This window comes from Triticum aestivum, chromosome 5D (genome assembly GCF_018294505.1).
Source record: "Triticum aestivum cultivar Chinese Spring chromosome 5D, IWGSC CS RefSeq v2.1, whole genome shotgun sequence".
NCBI classification, from domain to species: Eukaryota; Viridiplantae; Streptophyta; class Magnoliopsida; order Poales; family Poaceae; genus Triticum; species Triticum aestivum.
The window spans coordinates 536,213,444-536,235,352 of NC_057808.1; the positions used below are offsets into that span (position 1 = coordinate 536,213,444).

The 21,909-nt window shown below is 48.6% G+C and overlaps 1 protein-coding gene across 1 annotated transcript; it reads right to left on the reverse strand.

The window, feature by feature from the left end:
• Window positions 1-282: 282 nt before the first annotated feature.
• LOC123126051 (cell number regulator 10) lies at window positions 283-1,298 on the reverse strand. Its single transcript, XM_044546464.1, has 2 exons — window positions 1,050-1,298; window positions 283-940 (listed from the first exon to the last, which is right to left on the reverse strand). Exons 1-2 carry the CDS (start codon window positions 1,213-1,215, stop codon window positions 579-581), a joined length of 528 nt encoding a protein of 175 aa, XP_044402399.1. The 5' UTR covers window positions 1,216-1,298; the 3' UTR covers window positions 283-578.
• Window positions 1,299-21,909: the final 20,611 nt, after the last annotated feature.

Genomic DNA, 21,909 nt, shown 5'->3' on the forward strand with positions numbered 1-21,909 from the left:
TGATATGTCACAAAACAATAAACGAAGAGGGAGTTAATGTATCGTGCCTAAGTGTTTTGGAATTATTTGGTTTTGGTAAGATGACTTACACACTTAGACGGAGGGAGTAGCAAAGCTCCTGCCTTTTGCGGTTTTGCCCCTCCAGCATTTCCTATCTAGCTCCGCCACTGTCCCCCTCCCTACCGCAACGGTAATTACACTACGTCATCCCTATGAGCTCGTGCGTTCATCCTCTCTATAAGAATCGACTGATTTTTTTTATGATACTTTTTTTCAGTTGTCTAAGGAATAGCAAACGTGATTTTTATTCAAAACCAGAGGCCGGCCAGCTGGCCAGCCATACAAGTACAATCATGAAATGCACAGCGACATTATCGTACGCACGTTCTGCCATCGCAAACAAAAAAAAGTACACACGTTTCTGGTCATGACATCACATGAACTCACCATACAACGTAAACCCCTCCACATTATGAACTTAACCAAGTCTATGCGACAATTTACCAAGCACGAAAGAACGCTTGCTCGATCGACCCTCCCTTCACACGTAGAGCAAGGCATTGAGCAGCCGGGTTCGATCAGCGGCCCATCTGCTGCATGCCGGGCGGGTTGACGCCGGGGCCGCCGTTGCGGCGCTCGACGTTGAGGTGCCAGCCGATCTCGGGGTCGTAGCCGCGGGCCTTGAGCTCCTTGTACTCCTGGACGAGCGCGCAGGGCTCGCAGCAGTAGTGCACGCAGCAGTCGCAGCAGGGCTCGTCCGGGAGCGCGTACTGGGCGCGCATCTTGGAGCGGTAGGTGCAGGAGTAGATCCAGTGGCACCCCGTGAGCGACGCGAGCAGCACGTAGAGCGCGCCGCTCGTCCCGCACGACGTCGCGCCCCGGTCCACGATCTCCGCCACCTTGCCGAACGTGATGCACGGGCAGCAGCAAGTCAGGCAACCTGCATTCAAATCATATATACATGTATTAGATTCAGATACGAGTATGTTTCATGGCGATCAAGAGTTCAAGACATGTATCGTGGAGGAAGATGGTGTGCGCGTGCATACAGAGGCCGCAGTCGTCGAAGCAGTCGAAGAGGCCGGAGGACCAGGCGGTGGGGGCGCCGGGTGCGCCGCCGAAGGGGACGCCGGTGGAGGACCAGGCGGTGGGGGTGCCGGGTGCGCCGCCGACGGGGACGCCGGTGGCCGGCTCCGTGCCGGGCTTCACCTTCATTCTTGACAACGGCCTGTGAACTGGAAAGATGAGACGAGGTCTCTGTACGTGCGTTGGTGATCTCGATGGCTTGCTAGCTGTTGTTTTGTGCCGGGAATGAGCAAGCTTCGGGTGCTTATATATATATATAGGTCGATCGTGGGCTCGTGGCCGGGCGGAGATGGGTAGGACTGCGTGTGCTGTCCCGAAAAGTTCAGCGTGTTAATTAATCCAGCCGCGTTTGATTGGCGATAACCACTAGACCAGGGAAACTAGCTGCCAGGTCAAAGCGGCGTTCCATTGGCCCGAAGTAGCCGTATGTATGCAGTGTATACGCGTCGTTGAAGGTGACAGCCAAGCTGCCTGGAAGCTCACACCGTAGGGCTGATCAATTCTTCTGCGTGTGGTAAACGGTGTTCCTCGATGGACCCAGTAACTTTTTTGATCCGAACAATTCTTTACCTTGGTGCACGTGCCTGTATAAACATTCCATCTGTTTTTTCTTCTTCATTGAACATTCAATATGTTCTAGAGATAGAAAACACGAGTAATTAGGGTATCTCTAACACCGACCCGCAAACCTCCAGCAACGGTCCGGCTCTCGGAAGCAATCCAACTCCGCAGCACGGTCCGGACGCGATTAGTCCCGCAAACCGAAGACAAAAATGGGAGAGGTTTATGGGAGTCTGGACCGATCCCAAGCCCGTTTCTGACTGTCCTGACCCACCAAAAACCCCTCCCTCCCCCGCGCGTTTTTGCTCAGCGCAGCTCCAGAGCGTCAGCGCCTTCATTAATGCCCGGCCAGAGCAGGCGCGACCTCTCACTAGTGCCGGCATGGAAGCAGCGCGCCGGTCGAGAGAGCGTCGCATGCGCAGCTTCCAAGTGCAGGCGACTGCCGCGTGTTCAAACGACACGACGGTCGCCCGTCCGTCCGTCTGCCGCCCGCATTGGCACACGGTTGCTGATGCGTCTCCTCCGGCGCAACCCGTCCGTCCCTCTACTGCCCACCGGTGGTATATAAATCGCTGCCCCGGTGCCCCGGCCATAGTCACAGTCATCCCTCTCCACACCACTCCCCGTCATGGATCCCTCCACGGCCAAAGCTCTCTGGGACGGGCTTACGTCGGAGCAGAAGAAGGCCATGGCCGCCATTGCTACCGACTGGAGGAGGTGCAAATGATACCCGGAGGACGCCTCCTCTGACGAGCCAGCGCCACCCCCCTCTTCCTCCGTGGCGCCCTCCTCCTTCGCTCCACCCTCGCCGGTGCATTGCAGCATGACCATCGGCGAGGCACGTGCCCATTATATGGACATGGTGCGGGAGGACCGGGAGGAGTAGTTCCGGGAGGCACAAGACGACGCCAACTACAACCACTACCTCTTCCAGGAGCATCTACATGCGGAGGAGCAGGTCGCCGCCGGCAGGGTGGTCGCGCCAGACGCGGACTGGAGGAGCAGGAGGGGCTGCTCGAGTTCTACTGCTCCGCCCGTGAGATCCACCTCGCCCGCTGGCAGTACCGACAGCGGGTGGTGCAGCTGGCGGCCGCTGGTAAGGGGTGTGACGACGACGCGGGCGAGGCGTTGTTCGGCGACACCGACGAGGAGGACATCGCCGAGACCGCACCCCGGCGCCACAACCACGAAGAAGCAGGCATGTCCGCGGGGCCGCCGGCAGCGAGGAAGAGTATTGCACGATAGATCGCCGACGCTCGTGTCCCAGGAAGGCCACCACTCCTCCCCTCCCGTCGACGCCAAGCTTGGTGGGCTGAGCATCTTTGGCTGATTAGTCGCTTGGCGGCGATGTCGAGGCGAACAACTTTAGTTTTTGGGGCTCCGGAGGCAGAGGTCACGGAGGCGAAACTGGAGAGCGCCGAGGCGGAACTGGAGACGGTAAAGTCTCAGTTCTCAGGTCTGATGGCCGGAGACGGGGACCGGACGCCGGCGATTATTTAGATTAGGTATTAATTATACTCTAGAGCCCGCCTAGGACCGCTTTGATGTATTTGTAATAATATCCATCATGTTTATATGAAATCTGTTATGTTTATATGAAATCATGCCGTGTTTATATTAAACCCGAACTTGTTTGAACAATTTCGTCCGGTTGATATGAGTTGTTGTGAAAATGTATGTGGCTAGCGTTGGAGTTTCCCCTACGTGCGCGCTTGTTTTCCTCCTCGATCAACGGCTTGGCTTGTTAATAATGTTCGTATATGATTGTGTTCTCGCTCTCACGTCTATGCTAACTCCTAATCATTTATTTGCAGGGTAGTTAGCTCAACATCAGCTGACTATTACTCTAAAAGCTCTCTAAATAATCTGTAGTAGGTAATGGTTTTTGCGCCAACTTTCAAGTCCATGTGAGTACGTACGTTCACGCTTAATTAGTACCAACTGAATTTCTTTCTGGCAGACCAATCATCAGTGTTATAATCTGCTCGTGAACACGTCCATACACTCCAGCTGCACAAGATCGGTTTATATCTACAAAGAAAAGCAGCCTTGAAACAGGCTTTCACCCTCTTTACAGATAAAGCAACAACAAAGAAAAGTACACATTTAAAGGATATACAAGATGATGAAGTCACCCTCTTACACAGCCGATCACAGGATAATCGGATCATGCAGAATGCACGCGCCTACGCTACCAACAAGGAACAAAGGAACAAATGAATACACCGTCACACTACAAACTAGACCACCTAAGCTCCACGACAACGCCCTCAAGAGGGAAAACGGCGCAGAGCGTCGCCGCTGCCGAGTCCACAACGGACAAAGGTCTTCACCCGAAGCCCTGATACGGAGAGAAGAACCATGGCGAAGTCTTCAGGAAGAGTGCGTCACCCATGGGTGTTGCCGTTATCGGCACCAAGGCGCGGAGCATTCGCTCGGCAACTCAACCATGCCACCAGGAGGCCGCTAGGACGAGTGCGACGAGGTCAGACCCCAGAGACGGATCAGGGCATCGTCCCTGTGAGAACAGAGGCACGCCCGAGCCACCCGTCGCTACACCTCTCGTCGTTGTAGAAGTTAACCACGCCGCCTCAGTACACGTAGGATTAGGAAAAAGAGTAAGTACGAGTCCTAGTAGTATTAGGATTCTTTTTTGTAGGGCACGAAGGAAATATGCCCTAGAGGTAATAATAAAGTATTATTTATTTCCTTATATCATGATAAATGTTTATTATTCATGCTAGAATTGTATTAACCGGAAACATAATACATGTGTGAATACATAGACAAAACAGAGTGTCACTAGTATGCCTCTACTTGACTAGCTCGTTAATCAAAGATGGTTATGTTTCCTAGCCATAGACATGAGTTGCCATTTGATTAACGAGATCACCTCATTAGGAGAATGACGTGATTGACTTGACCCATTCCGTTAGCTTAGCAGTCGATCGTTTAGTATGTTGCTATTGCTTTCTTCATGACTTATACATGTTCCATTGACTATGAGATTATGCAACTCCCGTTTACCGGAGGAACACTTTTTGTGCTACCAAACGTCACAATGTAACTGGGTGATTATAAAGGTGCTCTACAGGTGTCTCCAAAGGTACTTGTTGGGTTGGCGTATTTCGAGATTAGGATTTGTAACTCCGATTGTCGGAGAGGTATCTCTGGGCCCACTCGGTAATGCACATCATTATAAGCCTTGCAAGCATTGTGACTAATGAGTTAGTTGCGGGATGATGTATTACGGAACGAGTAAAGAGACTTGCCGGTAACGAGATTGAACTAGGTATCGAGATACCGACGATCGAATCTCGGGCAAGTAACATACCGATGACAAAGGGAACAACGTATGTTGTTATGCGGTCTGACTGATAAAGATCTTCGTAGAATATGTGGGAACCAATATGAGCATCCAGGTTCCGCTATTGGTTATTGACCGGAGAGGTGTCTCGGTCATGTCTACATAGTTCTCGAACCCGTAGGGTCCGCATGCTTAAAGTTACGATGACAGTTATATTATGAGTTTATATGTTTTGATGTACCGAAGGTTGTTCGGAGTCCCAGATGTGATCACGGACATGACGAGGAGTCTCGAAATGGTCGAGACGTAAAGATTGATATATTGGAAGCCTATGTTTGGACATCGGAAGTGTTCCGGGTGAAATCGGGATTTTTCCGGAGTACCGGGAGGTTACCGGAACCCCCCGGTAACTTAATGGGCCTTAGTGGGCCTAGGTGGAAGAGAGGAGAGGAGGCCAGGGCAGGGCCGCACCCCCCTTCCCCCCCAGTCCGAATAGGACAAGGAGAGGGGGGCGGCGCCCCCTTCCTTCCTCCCCTCCACCTCTTCCCCTCTTCCACTCCTAGTCCAACATGGAAAGGGGGGAGTCCTACTCCCGGTAGGAGTAGGAATCCTCCTAGGCGCGCCTCTCCTCCTAGGCCGGCGGCCTCCCCCTTGCTCCTTTATATACGGGGGCAGGGGGGCACCTCTAGACACACAATTGATCAACGATCTTTTAGCCGTGTGCGGTGCCCCCCTCCACCATATTACACCTCGATAATATCGTAGCGGAGCTTAGGCGAAGCCCTGCGTCGGTAGAACATCATCATCGTCACCACGCCGTCGTGCTGACGAAACTCTCCCTCAACACTCGGCTGGATCGGAGTTCGAGGGACGTCATCGAGCTGAACGTGTGCTGAACTCGGAGGTGCCGTGCGTTTGGTACTTGATCGGTCGGATCGTGAAGACGTACGACTACATCAACCGCGTTGTGTTAATGCTTCCGCTTTCGGTCTACGAGGGTACGTGGACAACACTCTCCCCTCTCGTTGCTATGCATCACCATGATCTTGCGTGTGCGTAGGAATTTTTTTGAAATTACTACGTTCCCCAACAGTGGCATCCGAGCCTGGTTTTATGCGTTGATGCTATGCACGAGTAGAACACAAGTGAGTTGTGGGCGATATAAGTCATACTGCTTACCAGCATGTCATACTTTGGTTCAGCGGCATTGTGAGATGAAGCGGCCCGGACCGACATTACGCGTACGCTTACGCGAGACTGGTTTCACCGTTGCGAGCACTCGTTGCTTAAAGGTGACTGGCGGGTGTCTGTCTCTCTCACTTTAGTTGAACCGAGTGTGGCTATGCCCGGTCCTTGCGAAGGTTAAAACAACACCAACTTGACAAACTATCGTTGTGGTTTTGATGCGTAGGTAAGAACGGTTTTTGCTAAGCCCGTAGCAGCCACGTAAAACTTGCAACAACAAAGTAGAGGACGTCTAACTTGTTTTTGCAGGGCATGTTGTGATGTGATATGGTCAAGACATGATGCTATATTTTATTGTATGAGATGATCATGTTTTGTAACCGAGTTATCGGCAACTGGCAGGAGCCATATGGTTGTCGCTTTATTGTATGCAATGCAATCGCCATGTAATTGTTTTACTTTATCACTAAGCGGTAGCGATAGTCGTAAAAGCAATAGTTGGCGAGACGACAACGATGCTACGATGGAGATCATGGTGTCGTGCCGGTGACGATGGTGATCATGACGGTGCTTCGGAGATGGAGATCACAAGCACATGATGATGATGGCCATATCATATCACTTATATTGATTGCATGTGATGTTAATCTTTTATGCATCTTATCTTGCTTTGATTGACGGTAGCATTATAAGATGACCTCTCACTAAAATTTCAAGATAAAAGTGTTCTCCCTGAGTATGCACCGTTGCGAAAGTTCTTCGTGCTTAGACACCACGTGATGATCGGGTGTGATAGGCTCTACGTTCAAATACAATGGGTGCAAAACAGTTGCACACGCGGAATACTCAGGTTAAACTTGACGAGCCTAGCATATGCAGATATGGTCTCGGAACACGGAGACCGAAAGGTCGAGCGTGAATCATATAGTAGATATGATCAACATAGTGATGTTCACCATTGAAACTACTCCATCTCACGTGATGATCGGACATGGTTTAGTTGATTTGGATCACGTAATCACTTAGATGATTAGAGGGATGTCTATCTAAGTGGGAGTTCTTAAGTAATATGATTAATTGAACTTGAATTTATCATGAACTTAGAACCTGATAGTATCTTGCTTGTCTATGTTAATTGTAGATAAATGGCCCGTGTTGTTGTTTCGTTGAATTTTAATGTGTTCCTTGAGAAAGCAAAGTTGAAAGATGATGGTAGCAATTACACGGACTGGGTCCGTAACTTGAGGATTATCCTCATTGCTGCACAGAAAAATTACGTCCTGGAAGCACCCCTGGGTGCCAGGCCTCCTGCAAGAGCAACACCAGAAGTTATGAACGTCTGGCAGAGCAAAGCTGATGACTACTCGATAGTTCAGTGTGCCATGCTTTACGGCTTAGAACCGGGTCTTCAACGACGTTTTGAACGTCATGGAGCATATGAGATGTTCCAGGAGTTGAAGTTAATATTTCAAGCAAATGCCCGGATTGAGAGATATGAAGTCTCCAATAAGTTCTACAGCTGCAAGATGGAAGAGAATAGTTCTGTCAGTGAGCATATACTCAAAATGTCTGGGTATAATAATCACTTGATTCAACTGGGAGTTAATCTTCCGGATGATAGCGTCATTGACAGAATTCTTCAATCACTGCCACCAAGCTACAAGAGCTTCGTGATGAACTATAACATGCAAGGGATGAATAAGACAATTCCCGAGCTCTTCGCAATGCTAAAGGCAGCGGAGGTAGAAATCAAAAAGGAGCATCAAGTGTTGATGGTCAATAAGACCACTAGTTTCAAGAAAAAGGGCAAAGGGAAGAAGAAGGGGAACTTCAAGAAGAATAGCAAGCAAGTTGCTGTTCAGGAGAAGAAACCCAAGTCTGGACCTAAGCCTGAAACTGAGTGCTTCTACTGCAAGCAGACTGGTCACTGGAAGCGGAACTGCCCCAAGTATTTGGCGGATAAGAAGGATAGCAAGGTTAACAAAGGTATATGTGATATACATGTTATTGATGTGTACCTTACTAATACTCGCAGTAGCACCTGGGTATTTGATACTGGTTCTGTTGCTAATATTTGCAACTCGAAACAGGGGCTACGGATTAAGCAAAGATTGGCTAAGGACGAGGTGACGATGCGCGTGGGAAATGGTTCTGAAGTCGATGTGATCGCGGTCGGCACGCTACCTCTACATCTACCTTCGGGATTAGTATTAGACCTGAATAATTGTTATTTGGTGCCAGCGTTAAGCATGAACATTATATCTGGATCTTGTTTGATGCGAGACGGTTATTCATTTAAACAAGAGAATAATGGTTGTTCTATTTATATGAATAATATCTTTTATGGTCATGCACCCTTGAAGAGTGGTCTATTTTTAATGAATCTCGATAGTAGTGACACACATATTCATAATGTCGAAGCCAAAAGATGCAGAGTTGATATGACAGTGCAACTTATTTGTGGCACTGCCGTTTAGGTCATATCGGTGTAAAGCGCATGAAGAAACTCCATACTGATGGACTTTTGGAATCACTTGATTATGAATCACTTGGTACTTGCGAACCGTGCCTCATGGGCAAGATGACTAAAACACCGTTCTCCGGAACTATGGAGAGAGCAACAGATTTATTGGAAATCATACATACAGATGTATGTGGTCCGATGAATATTGAGGCTCGTGGCGGATATCGTTATTTTCTCACCTTCACAGATGATTTGAGCAGATATGGGTATATCTACTGAATGAAACATAAGTCTGAAACATTTGAAAAGTTCAAAGAATTTCAGAATGAAGTTGAAAATCATCGTAACAAGAAAATAAAATTTCTACAATCTGATCGTGGAGGAGAATATTTGAGTTATGAGTTTGGCCTACATTTGAAACAATGCGGAATAGTTTCGCAACTCACGCCACCCGGAACACCACAGCGTAATGGTGTGTCCGAACATCGTAATCGTACTTTACTAGATATGGTGCGATCTATGATGTCTCTTACTGATTTACCGCTATCGTTTTGGGGTTATGCTTTAGAGACGGCTGCATTCACTCTAAATAGGGCACCATCAAAATCCGTTGAAACGACACCTTATGAACTATGGTTTGGCAAGAAACCAAAGTTGTCGTATCTTAAAGTTTGGGGTTGCGATGCTTATGTGAAGAAACTTCAACCTGATAAGCTCGAACCTAAATCGGAGAAATGTGTCTTCATAGGATACCCAAAGGAGACTGTTGGGTACACCTTCTATCACAGATCCGAAGGCAAGATATTCGTTGCTAAGAATGGATCCTTTCTAGAGAAGGAGTTTCTCTCGAAAGAAGTGAGTGGGAGGAAAGTAGAACTTGATGAGGTAACTGTACCTGCTCCTTTATTGGAAAGTAGTTCATCACAGAAACCAGTTCCTGTGACGTCTACACCAACTAGTGAGGAAGTTAATGATGATGATCATGAAACTTCAGATCAAGTTGTTACTGAACCTCGTAGGTCAAACAGAGTAAGATCCGCACCAGAGTGGTACGGTAATCCTGTTCTGGAAGTTATGTTACTAGACCATGACGAACCTACGAAACGTGAAGATGCGATGGTGAGCCCAGATTCCGCAAAATGGGTTGAGGCCATGAAATCCGAGATGGGATCCATGTATGAGAACAAAGTATGGATTTTGGTTGACTTGCCCGATGATCGGCAAGCCATTGAAAATAAATGGATCTTCAAGAAGAAGACTGACGCTGACGGTAATGTTACTGTCTATAAAGCTCGACTTGTTGCGAAAGGTTTTTGACAAGTTCAAGGGATTGACTACGATGAGACCTTCCCACCCGTAGCGATGCTTAAGTCTGTCCGAATCATGTTAGCAATTGCCGCATTTTTTGATTATGAAATTTGGCAAATGGATGTCAAAACTGCATTCCTGAATGGATTTCTGGAAAAAGAGTTGTATATGATGCAACCGGAAGGTTTTGTCGATCCAAAGGGCGCTAACAAAGTGTGCAAGCTCCAGCGATCCATTTATGGACTGGTGCAAGCCTCTCGGAGTTGGAATAAACGCTTTGATAGTGTGATCAAAGCATTTGGTTTTATACAGACTTTTGGAGAAGCCTGTATTTACAAGAAAGTGAGTGGGAGCTCAGTAGCATTTCTGATATTATATGTGGATGACATATTGCTGATTGGAAATGATATAGAATTTCTGGATAGCATAAAGGGATACTTGAATAAGAGTTTTTCAATGAAATACCTCGGTGAAGCTGCATATATATTAGGCATTAAGATCTATAGAGATAGATCAAGACGCTTAATTGGACTTTCACAAAGCACATACCTTGACAAAGTTTTGAAGAAGTTCAAAATGGATCAAGCAAAGAAAGGGTTCTTGCCTGTACTACAAGGTGTGAGATTGAGTAAGACTCAATGCCCGACCACTGCAGAAGGTAGAGAGAAGATGAAAGATGTTCCCTATGCTTCAGCCATAGGCTCTATCATGTATGCAATGATGTGTACCAGACCTGATGTGTGCCTTGCTATAAGTTTAGCAGGGAGGTACCAAAGTAATCCAGGAGTGGATCACTTGACAGCGGTCAAGAACATCCTGAAATACCTGAAAAGGACTAAGGATATGTTTCTCATTTATGGAGGTGACAAAGAGCTCATCGTAAGTGGTTACGTTGATGCAAGCTTTGACACTGATCCGGACGATTCTAAATCGCAAACCGGATACGTATTTATATTGAACGGTGGAGCTGCCAGTTGGTGCAGTTCTAAGCAAAGTGTCGTGGCGGGATCTACGTGTGAAGCGGAGTACATAGCTGCTTCGGAAGCAGCAAATGAAGGAGTCTGGATGAAGGAGTTCATATCCGATCTAGGTGTCGTACCTAGTGCATCGGACCAATGAAAATCTTTTGTGACAATACTGGTGCAATTGCCTTAGCAAAGGAATCCAGATTTCACAAGAGAACCAAGCACATCAAAAGACGCTTCAATTCCATCCGGGATTTAGTCCAGGTGGGAGACATAGAAATTTGCAAGATACATACGGATCTGAATGTTGCAGACCCGTTGACTAAGCCTCTTCCACGAGCAAAACATGATCATCACCAAGACTCCATGGGTATAAGAATCATTACTGTGTGATCTAGATTATTGACTCTAGTGCAAGTGCGAGACTGAAGGAAATATGCCCTAGAGGCAATAATAAAGTATTATTTATTTCCTTATATCATGATAAATGTTTATTATTCATGCTAGAATTGTATTAACCGGAAACATAATACATGTGTGAATACATAGAAAAAACAGAGTGTCACTACTATGCCTCTACTTGACTAGCTCGTTAATCAAAGATAGTTATGTTTCCTAGCCATAGACATGAGTTGTCATTTGATTAACGGGATCACCTCATTAGGAGAATGACGTGATTGACTTGACCCATTCCGTTAGCTTAGCACTCGATCGTTTAGTATGTTGCTATTGCTTTCTTCATGACTTATACATGTTCCTATGACTATGAGATTATGCAACTCCCGTTTACCGGAGGAACACTTTGTGTGCATCCAAACGTCACAACATAACTGGGTGATTATAAAGGCTCTACAGGTGTCTCCAAAGGTACTTGTTGGGTTGGCGTATTTCGAGATTAGGATTTGTCACTCCGATTGTCGGAGAGGTATCTCTGGCTCCCACTCGGTAATGCACATCACTATAAGCCTTGCAAGCATTGTGACTAATGAGTTAGTTGCGGGATGATGTATTACGGAACGAGTAAAGAGACTTGCCGGTAACGAGATTGAACTAGGTATCGAGATACCGACGATCGAATATCGGGCAAGTAACATACCGATGACAAAGGGAACAACGTATGTTGTTATGCGGTCTGACCGATAAAGATCTTCGTAGAATATGTGGGAACCAATATGAGCATCCAGGTTCCGCTATTGGTTATTGACCAGACAGGTGTCTCGGTCATGTCTACATAGTTCTCGAACCCGTAAGGTCCGCACACTTAAAGTTACGATGACAGTTATATTATGAGTTTATATGTTTGGATGTACCTAAGGTTGTTCGGAGTCCCGGATGTAATCACGGACATGACGAGGAGTCTCGAAATGGTCGAGACGTAAAGATTGATATATTGGAAGCCTATGTTTGGACATCGGAAGTGTTCCGGGTGAAATTGGGATTTTTCCGGAGTACCGGGAGGTTACCGGAACCACCCGGTAACTTAATGGGCCTTAGTGGGCCTAGGTGGAAGAGAGGAGAGGAGGCCAGGGCAGGGCCGCGCCCCCCTTCCCCCCAGTCCGAATAGGACAAGGAGAGGGGGGCGGCGCCCCCCTTCCTTCCTCCCCTCCACCTCTTCCCCTCTTCCACTCCTAGTCCAACATGGAAAGGGGGGGAGTCCTACTCTCGGTAGGAGTAGGACTCCTCCTAGGCGCTCCTCTCCTCCTAGGCCGGCGGCCTCCCTCTTGCTCCTTTATATACGGGGGCAGGGGGGCACCTCTAGACACACAATTGATCAACGATCTTTTAGCCGTGTGCGGTGCCCCCCTCCACCATATTACACCTCGATAATATCGTAGCGGAGCTTAGGCGAAGCCCTGCATCGGTAGAACATCATCATCGTCACCACGCCGTCGTGCTGACGAAACTCTCCCTCAACACTCGGCTGGATCGGAGTTCGAGGGACGTCATCGAGCTGAACGTGTGCTGAACTCGGAGGTGCCGTGCGTTCGTTACTTGATCGGTCGGATCGTGAAGACGTACGACTACATCAACCGCGTTGTGTTAACGCTTCCGCTTTTGGTCTACGAGGGTACATGGACAACACTCTCCCCTCTCGTTGCTATGCATCACCATGATCTTGCGTGTGCGTAGGAATTTTTTTGAATTTACTACGTTCCCCAATAGGGAATTTGTGAGAGCTTTGTTCAACGAAAGCATTCACCGAATAGTCCGCCAACAGGCTACTGATCAGGAAGCTTGGAGTAGAGTCTAACCAGCTTTCAGTCACTGTAAGTGTCAACCCACGCTTAGCACAGAGATGTGCTGGACCATTTGCTGTTCTTATTACATGTTGAATAGAAAAAGACATAAAACTAGGAGCTAGCTCTCCAATTTCTAACAGAATAGGTGCTATCACCGAACGATCGGTATAGCGAGAATTCCAGCGGTTAACTGCCTCTAGACAGTCGGTCTCCATGATCACATACGTGTAGCCTCGAAGTGTAGCAAAAACCGCTCCTTCCTTCAGCGCAAGAGCCTCTGCAATTAGAGGATCAGTGACACCTGGAACTGGCTTGCACCATGCACCCTTGAATCCCGATGAAGAACGAGCAACACCACCCAGCCCCGCATTCCCATCATCTAGATGGACAGCAGCATCTGTGTTTATCTTTATATGCGAGTCATCAGGGGGTTGCCAACCATAGCCTGGCAGTGTTGAAGTAAGTTGCCGGGGTAGCTCGAGGATGGCTAGGTCCTCTCTGATCCTCCTCACAGAAGCTGCAGGATCCCATCCTTCCCGATCATGCGTTAGGCGATTGCGTGACATCCAGATAGCCCACATCAGGGTTACGAAGATCGCCCTTTCCTTGTCCGAAAACCGGGAATCACAGACAATATCTTTTGTCCACGTTTGCGGGTGGAGGCGAGGTAGATGAACATCAAAGAGCAATCTTGCCTCCTCCCAGAACCTGCGTGCATGCGAGCAGTGCAACATCGCATCCTCCATATCCTCCTCCATAGCAAGACAAATCTTGCATGTGCTGATTGTTCTCATGTGGCGAAACTTAAGAGTGCACTCATCGGGCAAGATGCCCCTCAATACCCGCCACCAGGAAATTCTGACTTTAGGGACTACTTTAAGTTTCCAAACTGCATTCCACAACTGTTGTTGATCAACTGAAGTGCCGGTAATCTGCCCCTCACCTAGAGCCAATCGCTCTTTGTGATTCACTAGAGCTCGATATGCTGATTTAACAGAGTAAATGCCTGAATTCTCATGTGCCCAAGCAATGAAGTCTTCACCACCACTACGTCACTAGTATTAGGATTCCTAGTCCTAGTCTATTTCCATAGTCCCTTATGGACGTGTATAAAAAGCACCCCAGGGGTGCTCCTTGTAACCAGAAAATCAGAATACGAGAAAAGCAATACAAAGCAAGGCACGTCAAGAGCCTTTGGCAATACATCGATTCGTTTGTGTTCGCTGTGTTTCCTCGCCGAGTTACGCAAGTCGCTGCGACAGCTTCTGTCAGCCATAATCTTGACATAGCGCATGCGTGCGGCGGTTCATGCATGTGCGTGTGTTGATCTGGCCCGGTCGTGGACTGTTGAGTGTGCATGTACATAAAAGTAGTTAGTGCTACTTGGTTATCTAGTCATGCATGGATAAGTTAGTTAGCCACACAAGCTGTGAAGCAGCCGGTCATCATGGATATGGACGTGCATGTAGACTAGTTAGTTAGTTGGTTAGTGGCCGGTGCGTGCGTGCGTGCGTGGGGTGTGTGGCCGCTGGCCTGTGTGTGCAGTCAGGTATAAAAAGGCCCCCTGATGTATTGTTTGCGGTGCGCCGGTATGAACCGAGCCTAGGAGTCAGAGATGAGGTAGTGTTCGCCGGGACCGTGGTATGCGCCCGGTCGGCTGTAAGAGAGCTCCTCTGGGTAGGCTGCGGTGTGTTGCCACGCCCGGGTATGTGCCTAGTAAATTGAGGCCGTTCGTGTGGCCGAGGCACCGTTCGTACGGCGGGGCGTTTGTGCGCCGGAAATATTTGAGTCCCTCTCCTTCTTCCACCTACATTTGAGCGAGTGTGAGATAGAGAGCAGAGAGCTATCCGGGTTTGTTCCAACAGCTTCCGCCGAAGTAAATCGATCGATCCGATCGCAAGCCAGCTCAAGATATGTACGGAGGCTGGTTTATTGTTCATCAATTAAGCAGCGCGTCTGTTTGCTTGCTAGCTAGCTTGCACGTACCGCTCCTGCTGCTTAGGTGAATTGATCTATCGATCAAAAGCCAACAATTGGTATCTAGAGCCTCGACGATTTATGATGACGGACATCGACGCTGAATCAGTCAAGTCCGGCAACGGCGGTTCCAAGGGGAACAAGTCCAGCAACGGCGGTTCGAAGGCGAACAAGAACGGCGACAAAGTGAAGAAGGGCGGCAATCAGCAACCAGTTGTGACACCCGGATAATTAGCTATAGTAACCCTTTGCTAATGATGCCACGTCCACACGATTACTATTGTTAATCTTGCGATGATTCAAATCTCGTTCAAATTTCAAATTTAAAATCAAGCCAAACAGTTGAAGTTTCCAAAAGTCAAAACTAAAAAGTCCTAAATGTGTTAAATAATTCATAAGTAATATGGTGGAGAACCACATTTTTATAAAGTAACTAATGCACTGAAATAAATAAAACAATGGCTTAATCAATTAATTAATGCCTTTTGTACTTAATAAAATGTTAGACTATTTTATTTGGGTGCCATAATTAAATGTGGCAGTAGTATATTTAGCTATACTGATTTAGGAGTTGTTTTCGTATTTTTAAAGTCAAAGATAAATTGAAAACTATAGGGAATAGTAAATGAGCAGAAAAGGAAAAGATAAAACAAAACAAAAACTATCCTACCGGGCCATTTGGCCCAACTAACTAAAACCAGCCCAACAACCCCCCGTTTCCCCTACCTCCTGCTACAGAAGCAGAGGACGCCGTGGAGGCCATCCGCCATGGCCACCGGCCACGTGCCGGCCATCCCGCAGCCTTCCCTGGAGGTTAAGAGCATCGCCTTTGCACTCCCCCGAGAACCCTAGCCCCATTCCCCCCTTCTTCGCGCCGCTTCTCTCTCTCACATACACCCTGGGCGTAGTCGACGTCGCGCCCTCGTCGATCCGGCGACCATCGTCGTCCCCGCGCCCCGCCAAGGTGTCCAGCAGCTCCGCCATCATCTTCTTCGTCTTCCTCGTCCATGAGATCAAGCCCGAAGGCACCGCATTGACCGGATCGACGCCGTCTTCCACCTTCGGCCACCGCGACACCATCGCCGGAATTGACGCCTCTGCAGCTCCTAAACTCCTTGAAGAGCCTCCTTGAGCTCCCTTGGTGAGCTCCGCGTCTTTCCCCTCTCTCCTTGGCCTTTCACGCGCCCGTTAGCTAGTTTCTTCGTCAGGAACGAACCACCACCGCGGGACCTCGCCGGAGCCATTGTTTTAGTCCGCCTCAGCCTACACTTGTGGCGTGGTTCGATGCAACACATCGCGCTGGTTCTATAAGAGCTTGCGCCACTCCGTTTGGCCACCCATAGCTCACTCCGTGGCCGCCGCTGCCGGCACGCTCCTGTACAGCGCACGCGGCCGCCCGCACTTGTCGCCGCCCGCTGCTGCTTTCACCTGCTGCCCTGCCTGCTGTTGCTGCTAGCCAACTGCCGCCGTTCCTCGCGGCGCCCACTTCCCCCGCTCCCGCTCGGTGACCGCGCCTGCCCTCGCTCACTACAGCCCCGCGCCCTGCTGCTACTTTCGCCGCTAGCCGCTGCATGCTACCCGCGCCCTTGCTCCTGCTGCAGGCCGCGCCCACCCCCGTCGTAGCTCACCTCCCGCCTGTGCTCACCGGAACCGACGGCCACGCCCGCTGGGCCTCCCCTGCCGCCTAGCGCCCGCGCCTGCCGGAGTTGCCTCCCCCGCGCGCATCCTCCTCCCCTGCACCCGCGCACGCCGCTTGGGGCCACGCCCCGCCTCTGTTCCCGTTGGCCGCAGCCATGCTCGCTGGTGCCCGCTCGCGCCTGCTCCGCTTCCCCTCGCCGCGCTCCGCCCCTGGCCTCCTATCCGCTGCTGCTGCTCGCTGCGGTGGCCGCCGGTGATGCTGCCTCCCGCCTACAGCCAGCGCTCCGCCGCGCCCCGCACCCGGGCGGGCTCGGCCTTCGCCCGCCGGGCCCGTTAGACGCGCCCGATTCAGTGGCCATATGGGCCACTGCCAAGGGGGGGGGGCACGCCCCTTTTTATTGGAATGAAAAAGAAAAAAAATAAGAATTTAAAATAATAATAGTAAGCAAAATAATTAATTACTTAATTAACTTAATTAACCTTGTTACTTAATCCTAATTATCTGTTTAGCTAAAATGTGACAATGACATGTGGGTCCCACATGTACTATTCACACCATTGACCAGTCAACAGTTGACTTGGTCAACTGGGTCTCCTGGCCCCACAGGTCATAGGCTGTGGCTGGCCTCTACTGTGTACACATAGCTTTTTACTACTTAAATCGAATTAAAATAATTTAGAAAATGAATTAAAATTTTAGAAATTAATATAAAATAATCCGTAACTTGGATGAAAATACTTTATACATGAAAGTTGCTCAGAACGCGAGACGAGTCCGAATACGCGGCCCGTTCGTCCACCACACATTCCTAGGATAGCAAACACGCAACTTTCTCCCTCCGGTTCATCTGTCTGAAAACGCGAAACACCGGGATACTTTCCCGAATGTTCCCCCCTTCGCCGGTATCACCTCCTATTGTGTTAGGGCACACCTGGCACCGTTACTTGTCATGTCATGCACTGATATGCATCTGTTTGCCTTGTATTCATTGTTTCTCCCCCCACTTCTCTCCGGTAGACTACGAGACTGACGCCGCTGCTGGTGCCCCGATCGACTACGGTGTTGATGACCCCTCCTTCTTGCCAGAGCAACCAGGCAAGCCCCCCTTGATCACCAGATATTGCCTATTCCTTCCCTCTACTACTTGCATTAGAGTAGTGTAGCATGTTACTGCTTTCGGTTTATCCTATTCTGCTGCATAGCCTGTCATTATTGCTACAGTTGTTACCCTTACCTGCAATCCTAAATGCTTAGTATAGGATGCTAGTATTCCATCAGTGGCCCTACATTCTTGTCCGTCTGCTATGTTATACTACCGGGCCGTGATCGCTCGGGAGGTGATCACGGGTATATACTTACATACATATTATATGATACATGTGGTGGCTAAAGTCGGGTCGGCTCGTAGAGTACCCGCAAGTGATTCCGATGTGGGGGCTGGAAGGACAGGTGGCTGCATCCCGGTGGAGGTGGGCCTGGGTTCCTGAAGGCCCCCGACTGTTACTTTGTGGCGGAGCGACAGGGTAGGTTGAGACCACCTAGGAGAGAGGTGGGCCTGGCCCTGGTCGGCGTCCGCGGTTACTTCATAATAACACGCTTAACAAGATCTTGGTATTTGATCTAAGTTGGGTCGTTGACCTTATATGCACTAACCGCCACGTGGGACAAGATATGGGCAACCGGCGTCGTGGTATCAGCCGAAGCCTTCGTGACGTCAACGACTGAGCGGCGCGCTCCGGATTGGACCGTAAGCCTGCGCTTGTATTAAGGGGGCAAGGTCTGCTTCCGGCCGCCTTCGCAATGTGCAGGTGTGCAATGGGCGATGGGCCCAGACCCCTGCGCCATAGGATTTAGACCGACGTGCTGACCTCTCTGTTGTGCCTAGGTAGGGCTGCACGTGTTGATCTTCCAAGGCCGGGCATGACCCAGGAAAGTGTGTCCGGCCAAAGGGAGATCGAGCGTGTCGGGTAATGTGGTGCACCCCTGCAGGGAAGTTTATCTATTCGAATAGCCGTGATCTTCGATAACAGGACGACTTGGAGTTGTACCTTGACCTTATGACAACTAGAACCAGATACTTAATAAAACACACCCTTCCAAGTGCCAGATATAACCCGGTGATCGCTCTCATACAGGGCGATGAGGGGAGGATCGCCGGGTAGGATTATGCTATGCGATGATACTTGGTGAACTTACCTTCTACTCTCTTCTACATGCTGCAAGATGGGGGCTGCCAGAAGCGTAGTCTTCGACAGGATTAGCTATCCCCCTCTTATTCTGGCATTCTGCAGTTCAGTCCACCGATATTTCCCCTTTACACTGATACCCATGCATATGTAGTGTAGATCCTTGCTTGCGAGTACTTTGGATGAGTACTCACGGTTGCTTTCTCCCTCTTTCCCCCCTTTCCTTTTTACCTGGTTGTCGCAACCAGAGGTTGGAGCCCGGAGCTAGACGCCACCGTCGACGACGAACCCTACTACACCGAGGGTGCCTACTACTACGTACAGGCCGCCGCCGATGACCAGGAGTAGTTTAGGAGGATCCCAGGCAGGAGGCCTACGCCTCTTTCGATCTGTATCCCAGTTTGTGCTAGCCTTCTTAAGGCAACTTGTTTAACTTATGTCTGTACTCAGATATTTTTGCTTTCGCCGACTCGTCTATGATCGAGCACTTGTATTCGAGCCCTCGAGGCCCCTGGCTTGTATTATGATGCTTGTATGACTTATTTTATTTTAGAGTTGTGTTGTGAGATCTTCCCGTGAGTCCCTGATCTTGATCGTACACGTTTGCGTGTATGATCAGTGTACGATTGAATCGGGGGCATCACACCAGTGGTGGCGGAACGGGCGGCGCTAACATGCAGGCGCATCGCAACATCCCCATCCAGTACCCGATGCTCACCGACACCAACTATGGCGTGTGGGCGGTCAAGATGAAGATTATTTCCCGATCCCTTCGAGTGTGGGAGGCCATCACGGACGACGACGTCGACGAGGAGTGTGACGAAGGTGCCATGGCCGCCATAGCCCAGTCTGTGCTGGATTCCGTGCTAATGACATTGGCGGAGTTCGAGACAGCAAGAGAGGCGTGGAACGCACTCAAAGAGATGAGGATCAGAGAAGATCGCGTCATGAAGGCTCGGGCACAAGTGCTGAAGCGCCAATCTCACAAGTTGCAGATGGAGGAAACTGAATCGGTGAACGTCTATGCCATGCGTCTGACTACTTTGGTGGGAGAGATCCGCGCGCTTGGTGCAAAGCTCGAGGAAGCCAAGATTGTGGAGAAGTTTTTCAGTTCGGTGACTGATAAATTCACGTACATCATCGGCACGCTCGAGCAGCTTTACGACATGACCATAACAGAGGTGATCGGACGCTTGCGGACATGGGAAGAGAATGCTCGTGGCTGTCGGAAAGGAAAAGGACACTACTAGGAAAAGGGCTATAGCTAATATGGACATTAATGCGCCACTGCTGTATAGCAGTGGCGCACCATGTGTAGATACGCCATTAATGTCCATATCACTAATGGTGCACCACACCCACGGTGCGCCACTACTAATATTTTTTTTTCAAAACTAGTAATGCCGCACCAGGGCATAGTGCGCCATTACTAGGTTTAACTAGTAATGGCGCACCACACACTCTGTGCGCCACTACTAACAATTTTTTTGTACTTTTATTTAAAAACTAGTAATGGCGCACCAGTGTATAGTGCGCCATTACTAGTTCAAACTAGTAATGGCGCACCACAACCACGGTGCGCCACTACTAACAATTTTTTTTGCAAAAACTAGTAATGGCGCACCACGTAACAGGTGCGCCATTAGTAACCCTGGTTACTGATGGCGCATTGTTAGGTGGTGCGCCATTATTAACTTTCTTTGCACCCCCCCTGTGGACCGTCTTTTCAGTTTTAGAAAAAATAAAAGAAAATGATGGAAATGTCAAAAAAATAAAAGAAAATAAGTTTCCCATGTGATATGTGGTCTAGTTGTCGGGAAAATTTACAAATATGAATTTCGACTTTATTTGCAAAATCTCTCTGGAATTTAGTAAAATGGGCATAACTTTTGCATACTAACTCGGATTAAAAAGGTTTTTATATGAAAAATCATCTACTCAAAAAGATTTACAGAATCCCCAAAAACCTAACAGAACGAAAGATACGGGGCTTTTAAGATCTAGAGGGGGGAAATGGAAAAAAAATTCAAACTTACTAGTGGCGCACAATTTGCTAGGTGCGCCACTAGTAACAGAAACAAAAATTTGGTTTCGATTTTTTTTGGAAAAAATGTTCAAAATATGTACGTAATATGACCGGGAAGTTTGAAATATTTTTTCAAAATTTCATCACACTCATGAACATGAACAAAGTCATAGACATCAACAAGGTTTAATAGGATTGATATGATAGATATATCAACAAGTGCTTGTGAAGTGAGTTGGTGCTGGGGTTGGATAGAACTGCGAAGTTAAGCGTGCTTGGGCTGGAGTAGTGTGAGGATGGGTGACCTTTCGGGAAGTTTGGCCATGGAGTGCGATTTGACTGAGATTAAGCCATAGTGACCTGAGATTAAGAAAAAAACAAAACAAAATTGAAAAAAAATTCTAAATTTTTTTTTGAAAAAAAATTGTTAGTAATGGCTCACTTTTATGTGGTGCGCCATTACTAAGTCAGATAGTAATGGCGCACCAGATAGGCATAGTAATGGCGCACCTCTGGTGCGCAGCGCCATTACTACCCGGGATACTAATGGCACACCAGAGGTGCGCCATTACTATTTGTTACTAATGGCGTGATAATAGTGGCACACCTATATCAACAAGTGCTTGTGAAGTGAGTTGGTGCTGGGGTTGGATAGAACTGCGAAGTTAAGCGTGCTTGGGCTGGAGTAGTGTGAGGATGGGTGACCTTTCGGGAAGTTTGGCCATGGAGTGCGATTTGACTGAGATTAAGCCATAGTGACCTGAGATTAAGAAAAAAACAAAACAAAATTGAAAAAAAATTCTAAATTTTTTTTTGAAAAAAAATTGTTAGTAATGGCTCACTTTTATGTGGTGCGCCATTACTAAGTCAGATAGTAATGGCGCACCAGATAGGCATAGTAATGGCGCACCTCTGGTGCGCAGCGCCATTACTACCCGGGATACTAATGGCACACCAGAGGTGCG